Source organism: Plecotus auritus (assembly GCF_963455305.1).
Source record: "Plecotus auritus genome assembly, chromosome: 3".
NCBI classification, from domain to species: Eukaryota; Metazoa; Chordata; class Mammalia; order Chiroptera; family Vespertilionidae; genus Plecotus; species Plecotus auritus.
In genome coordinates, this window is record NC_137772.1 from 217,240,107 (window position 1) to 217,252,452 (window position 12,346).

The 12,346-nt window shown below is 51.9% G+C and overlaps 1 protein-coding gene across 4 annotated transcripts in view; it reads right to left on the reverse strand.

The window, feature by feature from the left end:
• Positions 1-12,346, reverse strand: part of LARGE1 (LARGE xylosyl- and glucuronyltransferase 1) — a 448,143-nt gene that overhangs the window by 28,837 nt on the left and 406,960 nt on the right. For all 4 annotated transcript variants that reach the window (XM_080661445.1, XM_080661444.1, XM_080661446.1 and 1 more), the window contains exon 10: positions 6,328-6,483. In XM_080661445.1, coding sequence (XP_080517571.1) covers positions 6,328-6,483 — 156 coding nt within the window. The remainder of the gene's footprint in view (positions 1-6,327; positions 6,484-12,346) is intronic.

The following is a 12,346-nucleotide window of genomic DNA, read 5'->3' on the forward strand; positions in this document are numbered from 1 at the left end:
CTGACTCCAATACCCCTGGCTTCTCTTTTCCTGGCTGCCCGGGGAGGGAGGGGCGGGGAGGGGCGCGCAGAAGGGCTGCTCTGGGGCTGACGGACAGAAAATGACAGCTGTCAGGAAGGAATGTGCAGAACCAGCAGCACACCGTGCGAGGCCATTTCCTGCCAGGATAAGCAGCGTCTTCCCCCTCTGGCCGACTCCCGCCCCCTCGGCCTGCTCAGCGCCACCGGCGTGGGCCATTATAAATGGGGTTCTGTATCATTCGGTGGCCAAAGGAAGGGCATGTGCTTTAGCAAAACTCCCACCCAAAGTGGCTCCAACCTATGTACGTTAAGGCTCTGCATTGAAAAGGGCGAGCTTCCTTTTAGCTGGAGCATCCCCTTAGGTGGGGCAGGCGTTCCTGATGAGAAAGCTTCGCCCTATAAATACGGGGCTCAGGGAGACACGCTGCATAGAAACATGCGACGCTGTCTGCTAGGCCCTGGGGGCCGACAGGAGGCGTCCTTATTTGCCCCAGGGGACAGGCTCCGAGTAATGAACTCCCTACGGAAGGGAAGGTTTTAGCACAACATGGGGAAGGCGGGCGTGGCACCTGGAGCCTCCAGCAGGGGAGGCAGCTGTTGGAGGTGGTGAGCTCCCCGTCTTTGGGAGGATTCCAGCAGAAGCCGGATGCACGCCTCTTAGGGATGCTGTCGAGGGATTTTTGCCTGGATTAGGGGGTGCAGAGTATCCGTGACTATTCATCTGTGTTCTGTGGGCTTTCTTGGAAATGCTTTGGGGGCTGGGCTGCTGAGGGGGAGGGAGAGAAAGGTAAGGCATAGAATTCGAGCCTCCGTGGACATGTCGGGCAAATAAGAACAACTACCGCCTGCCGGATGCTCATTGCATCACACAGATGAACTGACTGGTTCCAGAGGGGGGACAGTGGGTGCGCCAGGGTGGACGGGAGTGGCCGTGCCCTGTCAGCGACTGTCGTTCCAACCACCGTTGGAGCCTGATCTCTTCCCGGTCACAGGAACACTCTGAGCTCCACACGGAAGAGACGAAGCCCCTGACTTCCTGAAATTACTCATTCTTTTGGCAGCGAGACCAACCAAGTGGCCTCTCCCTCCTACCGCAGGCCCCTCATCGGCAGGAACCCTTTCTGGGACCGTCCGACCCAGAGCAGACGTGACAGCCCTCAGGTGCTGGGTTCTAAGCGACCCTGCAGGTTCCTCCCCCTGCCAGGCCTTCCTCGGAGAGAGGTTAACACAACCTGAATCCACCTGAGGAACGACAGAGCGTCATCAGATGGTTGGGCACTGTGGTTTGTAAAAAAACAAAAACAAAAACAGTGAACATGGTGTTCCTGGTGCCGAGTCCTTCTTTCTTGGTGATTTAACATAGATTATCCGTGAAACACTACGACGAAGGCACCCCCGTGCCCATTCGTCAGGTGGTAAACTGAGGCCCAGAGCATTCTGAGGTCAAGTGACTATTAAATGCAGGATCTGGGATGACTAGCACGCTCACAGTCTTATCACCATCATCACCTCCCTTTCGAGGAAATGATAATAATGCAGAAACAAAAGTCGTGCAGCCCTTTATGTTCTCACATTGCCTTCATGCGAATCTGAATGTGCCGCGCTCCTGTACACCTCTGGCCTCTCCGCTGTGCTGCCCCCTCGCTCCCACCGAGTCCACTTTCTATACCTCCTTATTCATCCCTCAAATCTCACCTCCTCCAGGAAGTCCTCCCTGATGCACCTTCTCTCCTACTGCATGCAAAGCCCTTCTCATGTGCTCTCAAAGCACCACCGCCACCCAGGCACTCCTTGTACTGGAGAACAACCCCCGCTTGTCTGCATCCCTCACTTAGACCTGCGCAGGGAGAGCCGGGCTTGATCTGTGATGCTCCTTCTGCATCCCTAGCCCTGAGGCTGGGATTGTTTGAATGACTATGTCTAGCGGCTGAATGAGCCTTGAGACAATGCCACTGGAGCCCTTTCTCATCTGCGATCCGCAGGCCCATGAAGAGGCTCCGGACTTCATTCATTCGAGACTACCACCATCTGCGCACTTGTCAGGGCGCTAATGACCTCTTTCCCCGGAGCTGGGAGCATCCGCTTTGGGCCGGATCGAAGATCGTGCCCTTTCTCTCTGGTTGTGTTTGCACATAACACTTGACATGCTGCTAAGGACCAGGAGGTGGGCGCCCTCCAGATGCGCTTCCAGGGGGCGATGCTGCAGACCCCCTCCTTGCCCAGCCCTGGCCCCGAGGGCCGCTCACAGAGGAGCCTGGCTGCAGCAGGGCGCAGGGACCTGCTGTCTTAACGGAGTGCCAGACGCCCCTGCTCCCTGTCCTTAGTGCCCACAAAGCAATTCGTCTGTGCTCTCCGTCCCCACGCTGCCGGCCTCGGTCTCAGCCCCACTCTCATCGTTCTGCCTGGGATGCGGCAACAGTCTCTAAGTGGTCTCCCCGCCTCCAGTCCTGGCCTTCCCTTCTATTCTCCACACGGAGTGGTTTTTCTCAACTGGAATCTGACCAAGATGAAAGCCGTTTGGTGGAGTCTACACGGCTGAGCCCAGCCAAGGCCCTTCTGTCAGCTCCGTCCTTTGGCCCTCTCGCACGTGCCGCGCCCTCGCACCAACGCCCAGCATGTTCTCCCTGAACTCTCCCCCTCCGTCTGCTCTGCCTTTTCCTGGTGCGTCATGCTTCCCCCCGTATGTACTCGATTCATCCAACAAGTGTTTACTGAGTGGTGACTACATGCTGCTTCCCGTGGCGGGAGGGCACCACAGAGGCGAGCAGAACAGGCAACATCTCTAATCTAACGGCCTTCTATTCTGGTCTTAGATTTGGGGAAAAACTAGGAAATAAGCACATGAAGCAAATACTGGCAGACGGTGCATATACTCGGATGGAAAGGAAACGGCGCACCACAGAGTGGCCATGGGGTCCTGGAGGCTGAGGAGGGTCAGGGGACGTTTCTGAAGATGCCCCATTGGAGATGCTCATACACCGAGGGGCAGGGTGGTCTGGGCAGTGGGACAGCCAGCACAGAGGCCCCGGGTGGGTGGAGTGAGCCTGGGACGGATGCAGAAGGAACCGCAAAGGTGGCGAGTGTGGCTCCCGCAGCATCAAGGGCCAGAGTGCTGGGGGGACCACTTGCTGGTTCCGGGTCCTCCCTGTGTCTGGGAGATGATGCTCTAGGTGTCTCTAACACTTGATACATGTACCAGGACTGGGCGAGCCTCTAATTTCAACCCAGGGCCCTGCCTGGTGCCTGGCAGATGGCGGCATTCACACGTGCTTATTGAGGACCACGGGGGGCTCTCTCTGCACCCCTCCGACCCCGTGACCCCAGGGGAGGCTGATGGTAGGAAAAGGTAGTGAGTTATTTATAAAGAAATTCCCACTTCCTAAGACTCTGACCGACAGGGGAACCCGTGATGCCATGATTAACCGATGGCTTTATGCTGCAAGGCTTTTTATTTGAGCCTCTTTGGTAAAGGAAAAAAAAAAAAAAAAAAAAAAAAAAGAGAAGCAGGAGAACATTTTTATTTAGCGTTTGGAATACAGTGCTGAATGGGCACTCAAATGTTGATGAGAATGACAAATACTGACTTGAGTAGAGAACTGAAGGAAAAACCAAAAGGCCAAACCCAGGAAGAACATACCATGTTCATGGATTGGTAGAATCAACATCATTAAAATGTCCATACTACACAAAGCAATTTAGAGATTCAATGCACTCCCCATTAAAATACCAACGGCATATTTCACAGACCTAGAACTCTACAAAAATTCATCAGGAATAAAAAAAGACCCCAAATAGCTGCAGCAATCCTGACAAAGAAGAACAAAGTTGGAGGGATCACAATACCAGATACCAAGCTATACTACAAAGCCACGGTTCTCAAAACTGCCTGGTACTGGCACAAGAGCAGACATATAGACCAATGGAACAGAACAGAGAACCCATAAATCGACCCAAGCCATTATGCTCCATTAATATTTGACAAAGGAGGCAACAGCATACAATGGAGTCAAGACAGTCTCTTCAATAAATGGTGCTGGGAAAACTGGTCAGAGACATGCAAAAAATAAAACTAGACCACCAACTTATACCATATACAAAAATAAATTCAAAATGGTTAAAGGACTTAAATGTAAGACGGGAAACCATAAAAATCTTAGAAGACTCCACAGGCAGCAAAATATCAGACATATGTCATAGCAATATCTTTACCAATACAGCTCCTGGGGCACCAAAGAGAAAATAAACAAATAGGACTACATCAAAATAAAAAGCTTCTGCACAGCAAAAGAAACTATTAACAAAGCAACAAGAAAGCCCACTGCCAATATTAACTTTGATAAGGGTTTAATCTCCAACATTTACAGGGAACTCATACAACTTAACAAAAGGAAGATAAACAATCCAATAAAAAAACGGGCAAAGGACCTAAATAGACACTTTTTAAAAGAGGACATACAGAAGGCCGAGAGACATATGAAAACGTGCTCAAAGTCACTCATCATCTGAGAGATGCAAGTCAAAACAACAATGCGGTACCATCACACACCTGTCAGAATGGCTATTATCAACAAATTAACAAACGACAAGTGCTGGTGAGGATGTAGAGAAAAGGGAACCCTCGTGCACTGCTGGTGGGAATGCAGACTGGTGCAGCCACTGTGGAGAACAGTATGGAGTTTCCTCAAAAAGTTAAAAATGGAACTCCCATTCGACCCAGTAATCCCACTTCTAGGAATATATCCCAAGAAACCAGAAACACCAATCAGAAAGGATATATGCACCCCTATGTTCATAGCAGCACAATTTACATAGCAGCTAAGATTTGGAAACAGGCTAAGTGCCCGTCAGCAGATGAGTGGATTAAAAAACTGTGGTACATCTACACAATGGAATACTACACTGTGGTACAAAAGAAGGAACTTTTACCATTTGCAACAGCATGGATGGAACTGGAGAGTATTATGCTAAGCGAAATAAGCCAGTCGGAGAAAGATAAATACCACATGATCTCACTCATATGTGGGATATAATGAACAACATAAACCGATGAACAAAAATAGATCCAGAGACAAGGTACCACTGAACAGACCGTCCAACCTCAGAGAGAAGGCAGAGGAGGATGGAGGCGGGGGGTGGGGGAGTGGCGGTTTAACGCTGAAGCAGGGACTTTGCTATGCCAACTGCTCTGTTAGGCACTGCCAACAGGCGCCAGATCAACCAAAGGACTTGTATGCATGCATATTAGCATAACCAATGGACACAGACACTGGGGCGGTGGGGGCTTGTCCTGGGGTGTGGGAGTGGCCAGGGGGAGCGTGTCAATCGGGGAAAAAGGAGACATATGTAATACTTTAAACAATTAAAAAAATAAAAAGGCCCAAACCAGGTCAGCCTGGCCCTCCGTTCTCTGCCTTTTCCTCTATAGGAGCTGCTTCCCCACATCCTGTTCCTCAGAACTTCAAATCAGTCTCACCTTTACTCCTTGCTTGCTGTGTGACCATGAACAACCAGCTTAACCTCTCTGTGCCTAAATTTCTTCAGCTCTAATTGGGGCGAAGGGGAAAAGGGGTGTCTATGAGCACCATATGAGACAGAACATGAAAATAATTATAAACGATGAATAAGAAAATATAGATGTTAGCTATGCCTGTGACACTTCCTTCACCCATGCTAACCCCTGAAGGAGCCAGTGACTGGTGAAGATCTCTGGTGCCCCACGCTGACTCCTGGCTGTGGAGAAAGCCTCTGTCTACTATTTGCACAGTGTCTTACAGTGGTCGGCAAACCGCGGCTCGCGAGCCGCCCTGCGGTTTGCCGCTCTGTTGACTAATGAGTTTGCCGACCTCTGTCCTATACTACCCTTTACCTCTTTGCACACAGTATGCCACAATTGCCTAATCCTCACAGCTTCCAACTACACGGTAACATTTAGTCTAGTCCAGTGGTCGGCAAACTCACTAGTCAACAGAGCGGCAAACCGTGGCTCGCGAGCTGCAGTTTGCCGACCACTGTCTTAGCCCATTCTGACTCCTCTGCTTGGAAGCTCCCTTCTGACTTGGCCTCATCTGGGCCAAGCGTACCCCCTCTGCATCCATGGTAACGAGCATGGAAGTGATCTGCCTACCTGCCCATTTCCCCCACCAGACAGGGAACCCCCAGGGCAGTGATGGCTTCTCGTTCATCTCCGGCGAGCCCTGAGCCTGGCGCACAGCCCGGCACGCCGGAGGTCCTCGCAGACCAGCGGAGAAGCCGCCCCATGCCGCCGACCCCCCCCCCCCCCCCCCCCCCCCCCGCCGGTGTCACTTACGTTCTCACTGTTGACATCGGCTTCACTGGGGCAGCCGAACAGCTCCCGCCTGAGGAGGTTGCCGTCGTACTCCAGGAAGGTCAGGTAGAGGTTGCGGAAGAACTCCACGTGCTTGTTCTTCACCCGGAGCTTCTTGGGGGAGTTCCAGTGGATGACCTGGCAGGGCACGAGGAGGCAGTCAGGCCGGCCGGACCTCGAGCTTGCAGGAGCCACTGCGGGGCACTGGGGACGCATTATTTCTGGGCTTGCCCATTCATTCATCCATTCACTCATTCATTCATACATCCACTTATTCATTCATTAAATGTTTATGGTAGAGTGGTTGAGGCCAGATTGCTGGGTACAAATCCTGGCTCTGCTCTAGGGACTCATTTAATCTTGGACAAGTTACTTCATCTCTCCGTGCCTCAGTTTCCCCACCTGCGAAATGGGAATGGCAACAGCTCCTGCATGTGCCAGTGCATACGATTTCACCTCTCGGCCCCACCCTGCTTTGGAATGATGAAGCTGGGACCCTGCAAACCCTGTCACTGTTTTGCCAGCTGCTCTGTTAGGCGCTGCCAACAGGAGCCAAGGGGGGAGACTGAGTCAGGAGGAGAAGGAAGGGACTCGCTCCTTCCTGGGGCTCCCTGTTCCTGTGAGCAACACACCACCTCCTTTCTTCACGCCAGCAGCAGCGCTTCCTTCCTTCTGCAGCAGCGAAATCCATGTTTGCAGTTTTTCCAACACTCAGAACCAGCCGCCCCTCCTCCCGTCTCCGCCCTGTCGCTGCCTCTGGCGTTGGCTGCCGACTCCACCCAGGGCTGGGGTCCAGCCCCAGGTGACAATATTCCAATAATTGCCACCTCTATTCCTCCTGCAGGTGATAACTGTTCCCTGCAACTTCCTATTTTTTGCTTTTCTAGTTACTAAGCGAACACACTGTATCTAGTTATCATTTTTTAAGATCCAATTCCCTATTCCAATAATTGGTGTGGTTTCCGCCTCCAGCCGGGATGGAGGGGTACACTACCCCATAGAGCTGCTGGGGAAATCACTGCTATGTAAATGAAGTAAGTCGTGCCTGGCCCAGGTGAGCACCAGGAAATGCCGGATCTGACGGTGAAGTGCCCACCGTAGACCGGCCGGGTTGGGAGATGAGCAGAGGCCCTTGTTGGCAGTGCCACCCGCAGCTCTCTCAAGGTCGGCTGGGGGGACGGGTCCCCAGAGGGTAACAGGCTGTAATCATGGAGGGAGGGTCAGGGGGAAGTGGCAGCTGTATTCTGCTCAGCAGCATCACAGAGGGAGATGCCGGGGCTGGGGCTTGAAGGACGAGTGGGAGTTTCCTGGGGAGACAGGGCCTGGGGCGGAGCGGGTGGCATTTGGAGGGGCACTGCTCACCCCTCCGCTGGGGAGCACATCTAGGATGGAGCACCTCACCATCGGTTTTACACTCTTTGTCTTTTAAAAATCCTCGTGATGACCAGAACAGGAATGCGATTTTAAAGAATAAACTCGGCCAGGACCACCAAGCTGGTATGTGCTGGGATTCCAATCGCAGTTTGAATAAGTCTGACTCTAAGGCCCGTGTCCTTTCCTCTATGCCACAAAGAACAGGCGTGAAAAACTCCCCTTTGCACGCCTGGTCACATTACGGAGGAAATACAATAACCCCCACTTTTCCCTCTCTACGACCCCATGTCCTCGTTCTCTCCTCGCACGGCGGTGACCCTGAGGGCGGGCACTGGCCTCCGGAGCTCCGTGGCTTCTCACTATCCTTCAGCCACAGTCGCCTCCACAGGGCCCAGGGCTGCCGCCTGAAGAGAGGTCTGAGGCCCGTCTCACCCTGCCTCTCTCGGGTTTCCACGGATGTGCAGCGGCGGCAGCCCTTGAAGCTGGCCGGGTAAGTCCTGGGGTGCAGGCCCAGGTCTCTCTCTCATGGGACAGTGAATAACAGCACCCAAACCACACCCCTGCCCTCCTGTCCCCAGCAACGGTGCAACAGCAGAGCTAGAAGCGGGGAGGGACGTCAGAGCAGCCCAGGTCCGAATCCCAGCTATGCTCCCAGCTGTGTGTGTCCTGAGGCAACTGGTTTCATTTCTCGGGACCCCAGTTTCCCCATGTGCCACGTGGGGATCAGTCTTCCCGACTTCACAAAGTACTTAAGAGCATGGCCCAGCACTGCGCCTGCATGCCAGGGTGGCCCCATATACATAGGCTCTCTTCTCCCTCCAAGATGGGGCCAGCAGCCTGTGCTATCTGTGCTCCCCCCTCCCTCTCCCTCCTGCCAGCGAGAAGTGGCTGCAGCAATAAGTAAGGAAGTGGCAGGTAGCCCGTGGAGAGAGCAGGAAGGGCCAGCAGGCCTCCCTGGAAGGAGGCCGCTGGCGGGGAAGGATGAGCATGAAATCAAGGTTTCCTTCCTGTGTCTTTGCAGGGTCGAGAGAGGAGAGAGGGGACACTCCTCTAAGAACACACCCACCAGCACTAGGAAGGTCTGGCCAGGCATGAAAACAACTGCACGCGAGCCGTGTCCCTCACACCCAACGGGATCACGATTTTGCTGCGCAAGAGTCTGTGCTCGCCAAGTGCTGAGCCAGCAGGGCGGCTGACGGATGTGCGTCTGACTCAGGAGATGTGGGCTGGCTCAACACGGAGAAGCGGAAACTACGTGAAAATAAGGGCTGGCCCACTGGTCAACAGTCTTAACTTACTGTGCACAAGTCTGCGAGGCACTCTGAGGAGACTGTGTCATTAATCCCTCCAAATAAGCCAACTTGAATCCCGTTGTCCATTTTTTGGAAATGGTACTTGACTGGCCCGCCTCTCCCCACTGGTGAGTTGCAAAGCTGAGACCCGAAGCCTGAGCTAAACCTGAGACCCAGGTTCCTAATCACTATCGAGTCCCGTGTCAGTGGGCTGAGCACTTCCCAGATGAGAAGACTGAGGCTTAGAGAGACGGGCTGCCCACGATCACATGGACCAGGTTGGAGCTAGGACGGGGACACCGGCCTCCTCGTGTCCCCACCCACATCAGGCCACCTCTGACCCCATCACCCCTCGTTCTGTTCTCTGTCTGCCCAGGGAGCTGGTTTGGGTATCGCCTATGGGCAAATATACAGAAAAAGCAGTGAAGATGAAAGGAAGGGAGGACGAGAAGGTGGTGGGGTCACTGGCAGGCCAAGGGGGTTTTGTGAAACTATTTGCAACCCAGCTGCTCTGGGATCGGTGAGCCCACTCAGAGTCTATGAATGCATTAGATTTACCTTTTCTACTAGTTTTCAATCATCACAACACAGAATACTCCATTCTTCCCGTGCTAGTCTCTAGAGAAGCAAATAATCGCTATTGTTTATCCAATACCCATTATATGCTAGAGGTGGGCCAAGGCTCTCCTTGGTGATGTGTGTGTGTGTGTGTGTGTGTACACATGGTTTCACTTTCAATCCTCAAACAACGCGGTAAGGCTGTTTCTATTATTATCCCTTTTACAGATAATCCTGAAGCTCAGATTAACACAGGGTCACTCAGCTAGTAAGTAGCCAATTCTATTTTTTTAAAATATATTTTTATTGATGTCAGAGAGGAAAGGAGAGGAAGAGAGAGATAGAAACATCAATGATGGCCCTAACCGGTTTGGCTCAGTGGATAGAGCGTCGGCCTGAGGACTGAAATGTCCCAGGTTCGATTCCGGTCAAGGGCATGTACCTTGGTTGCGGGCACATCCCCAGTAGGAGTTGTGCAGGAGGCAGCTGATCGATGTTTCTCTCCCATCGATGTTTCTAACTCTCTATCCCTCTCCCTTCCTCTCTGTAAAAAATCAATAAAATATATTAAAAACAAACAAACATCAATGATGAGAGAGCATCACTGATTGGCTGCTTCCTGCACGGCCCACACTGGGAATGGAGCCTGAAACCTGGGCATGTGCCATGATTGGGAATCGAACTGTGACCATCTGGTTCATAGGTTGACATGATGCTCAACCACTGAGCCATGCCAGCCGGGCATAAGTAGCCATTTCTAAAACAAAATCAGGTCTGTCTTGCTTCTAAATCTTTCTCTTTCTACTACGTCATTCATTCATTCGACAAATATTAAAATGAGCACTGACTCTGTGCCACACACTGACAGGGGCTATGAATGCAGAGATGAACATGGAAAACATGAAGTAACTGTCCATATGAAAGTACAAGTATGCCACGTGCTTTTAAAGAGATGTCAGAGAGAGGCCGGTCCTGACTCTTGCTGGGCTGGGCCAATTCAAGCGTGAAGAAGCCATAGCCCAGAGGGGGACAGTGACTTGCTTGTCACACAGCAGGGGGGGCAGCCGGGCCCAGCATCCGTCTCCCAGGCCACGGCTCCTTCCACAAAGCCACATGCCTGCCTCTGAAAGTCCGACTCAGAATCACCATTGCTGATGATTTAGATCGGCGCTGGTCTGACAACTGAGAAATGTCATTTCCTGGCCCCCGGAGGGACAGAGTCACCCATCACTGCTGACCTGGGGGCAGCGAGCTGGTGGCAGGTGACCTTTACTGACAAGCTTTCACACGTGATATGGAATGACAAGGGAGGATGTGCCCAAAATAGATTTTTGCAAGGAGCTGGCAAAGATAAGTGAGTCTCCAAAACGGTGTTGTGAAAACTTATCATAATTTATTCCATTGGCTGAGGCCCATCAGCACAGTAATAATAATAATTACTATTAGCAGCTAACATACATTGGAGGCTTGCTATGTGCCAAGCAGGGCTCTGAACCCTTGTCCTAGCTCACTGGTTCTTAACTCAACACTCTAAGTGGCATGTATGCTCCTTACGCCATCTTACAGGGGAAGCAAGTTCAGCAGATGTCCCCCAGTCACACAGCTGGACGGTTGGATCACCAGAATTTGAACCGAGGAGATAGAAATTAGGAATCTATTCCTCTTATTTCTCCCATGTCTGCAACCACTGAGAGGCTCTGTTTATATAAAGGAACCTGAGATGTACAGAAGATTACAGGATCAGAACTAAAACCCACTTTTCCCTGCCCAACTTAGGGAGCCCAGGCATCCCTGGGACACCGAGGCTGCAGGTAACACAGGCTGAACCCCCAGCGTGGCAGGAAGCAGAGAGGGAGGCACCCAGGTTGCATGCCAGGTGGGCTACAGACGCTGCCCAGCACCAGGGGCCCCATGGCTGTGATCTATCGGTGACAGCTAAGTGCATGTGTGCACTCGGAGTCCACCTGCAGTAGCCATCGATGTTTTCTCTCCCAGAGAAATGGTCGGAAATTGACTACCATCCAGGAAACTTAAACATCACCTGGGAAGACAGTGGAAATCCACAAGATTAAAGGAGAAACGAGAGACTCTGTCACCCACCAAGGGCTCAAGAAAAAGCATTTCTAGAAACAAGACTGAGGTACAAGGACAGGCTACAGGAAGAGTTCAGCCAAAGTGTCAGCTTCTTCAGTGCTTAGAATCCAGAGTCCGTGTGCAAATGCCAGGTGAGTAACAACACAGCTTTATGTCTTCCAAGTTACTGAGCTAAGGGGTGGCTGGAGGATGGGTCTCTGTCTCAAGACCCCATGGACTTTCTAGGACACATAGAAGAATATCTATTCTACTTACATGGGCAGTTTAAGTTGTTGCAAACGGGCTCCCACCTATGATTCCAACTCTACCTCCAGGCTAGGAAACTTCCTGGTGTTTCCTGAACCTGCCTTTCATGATTCAGTGCCTTGGCACATGATTTCCCTCTTAGAATATCTTTATTTCTTCGCTACCACCTGAATGCCTGCTCGCCCTTCACAGCTGAGCTCAAATGCACTTCTTGTTTCCAGGACCACAAGTGGTCAAAGGTTGCCTGCTGGTCTGTCTCTCTCTCTCCACCCCATCCTTCATTTCCAACAGAATGTTAATTTCGTTTGTAGTTGCAATGACCTTAGCCCTTGGGAATGGCTCACGATCCATTTATGATCTAAGCTAATCATGATGATCCTACTTGCTGATTTCCCAGACTCCCTTGCAGCTATGGTGGCAATGTGATGACCTAACAG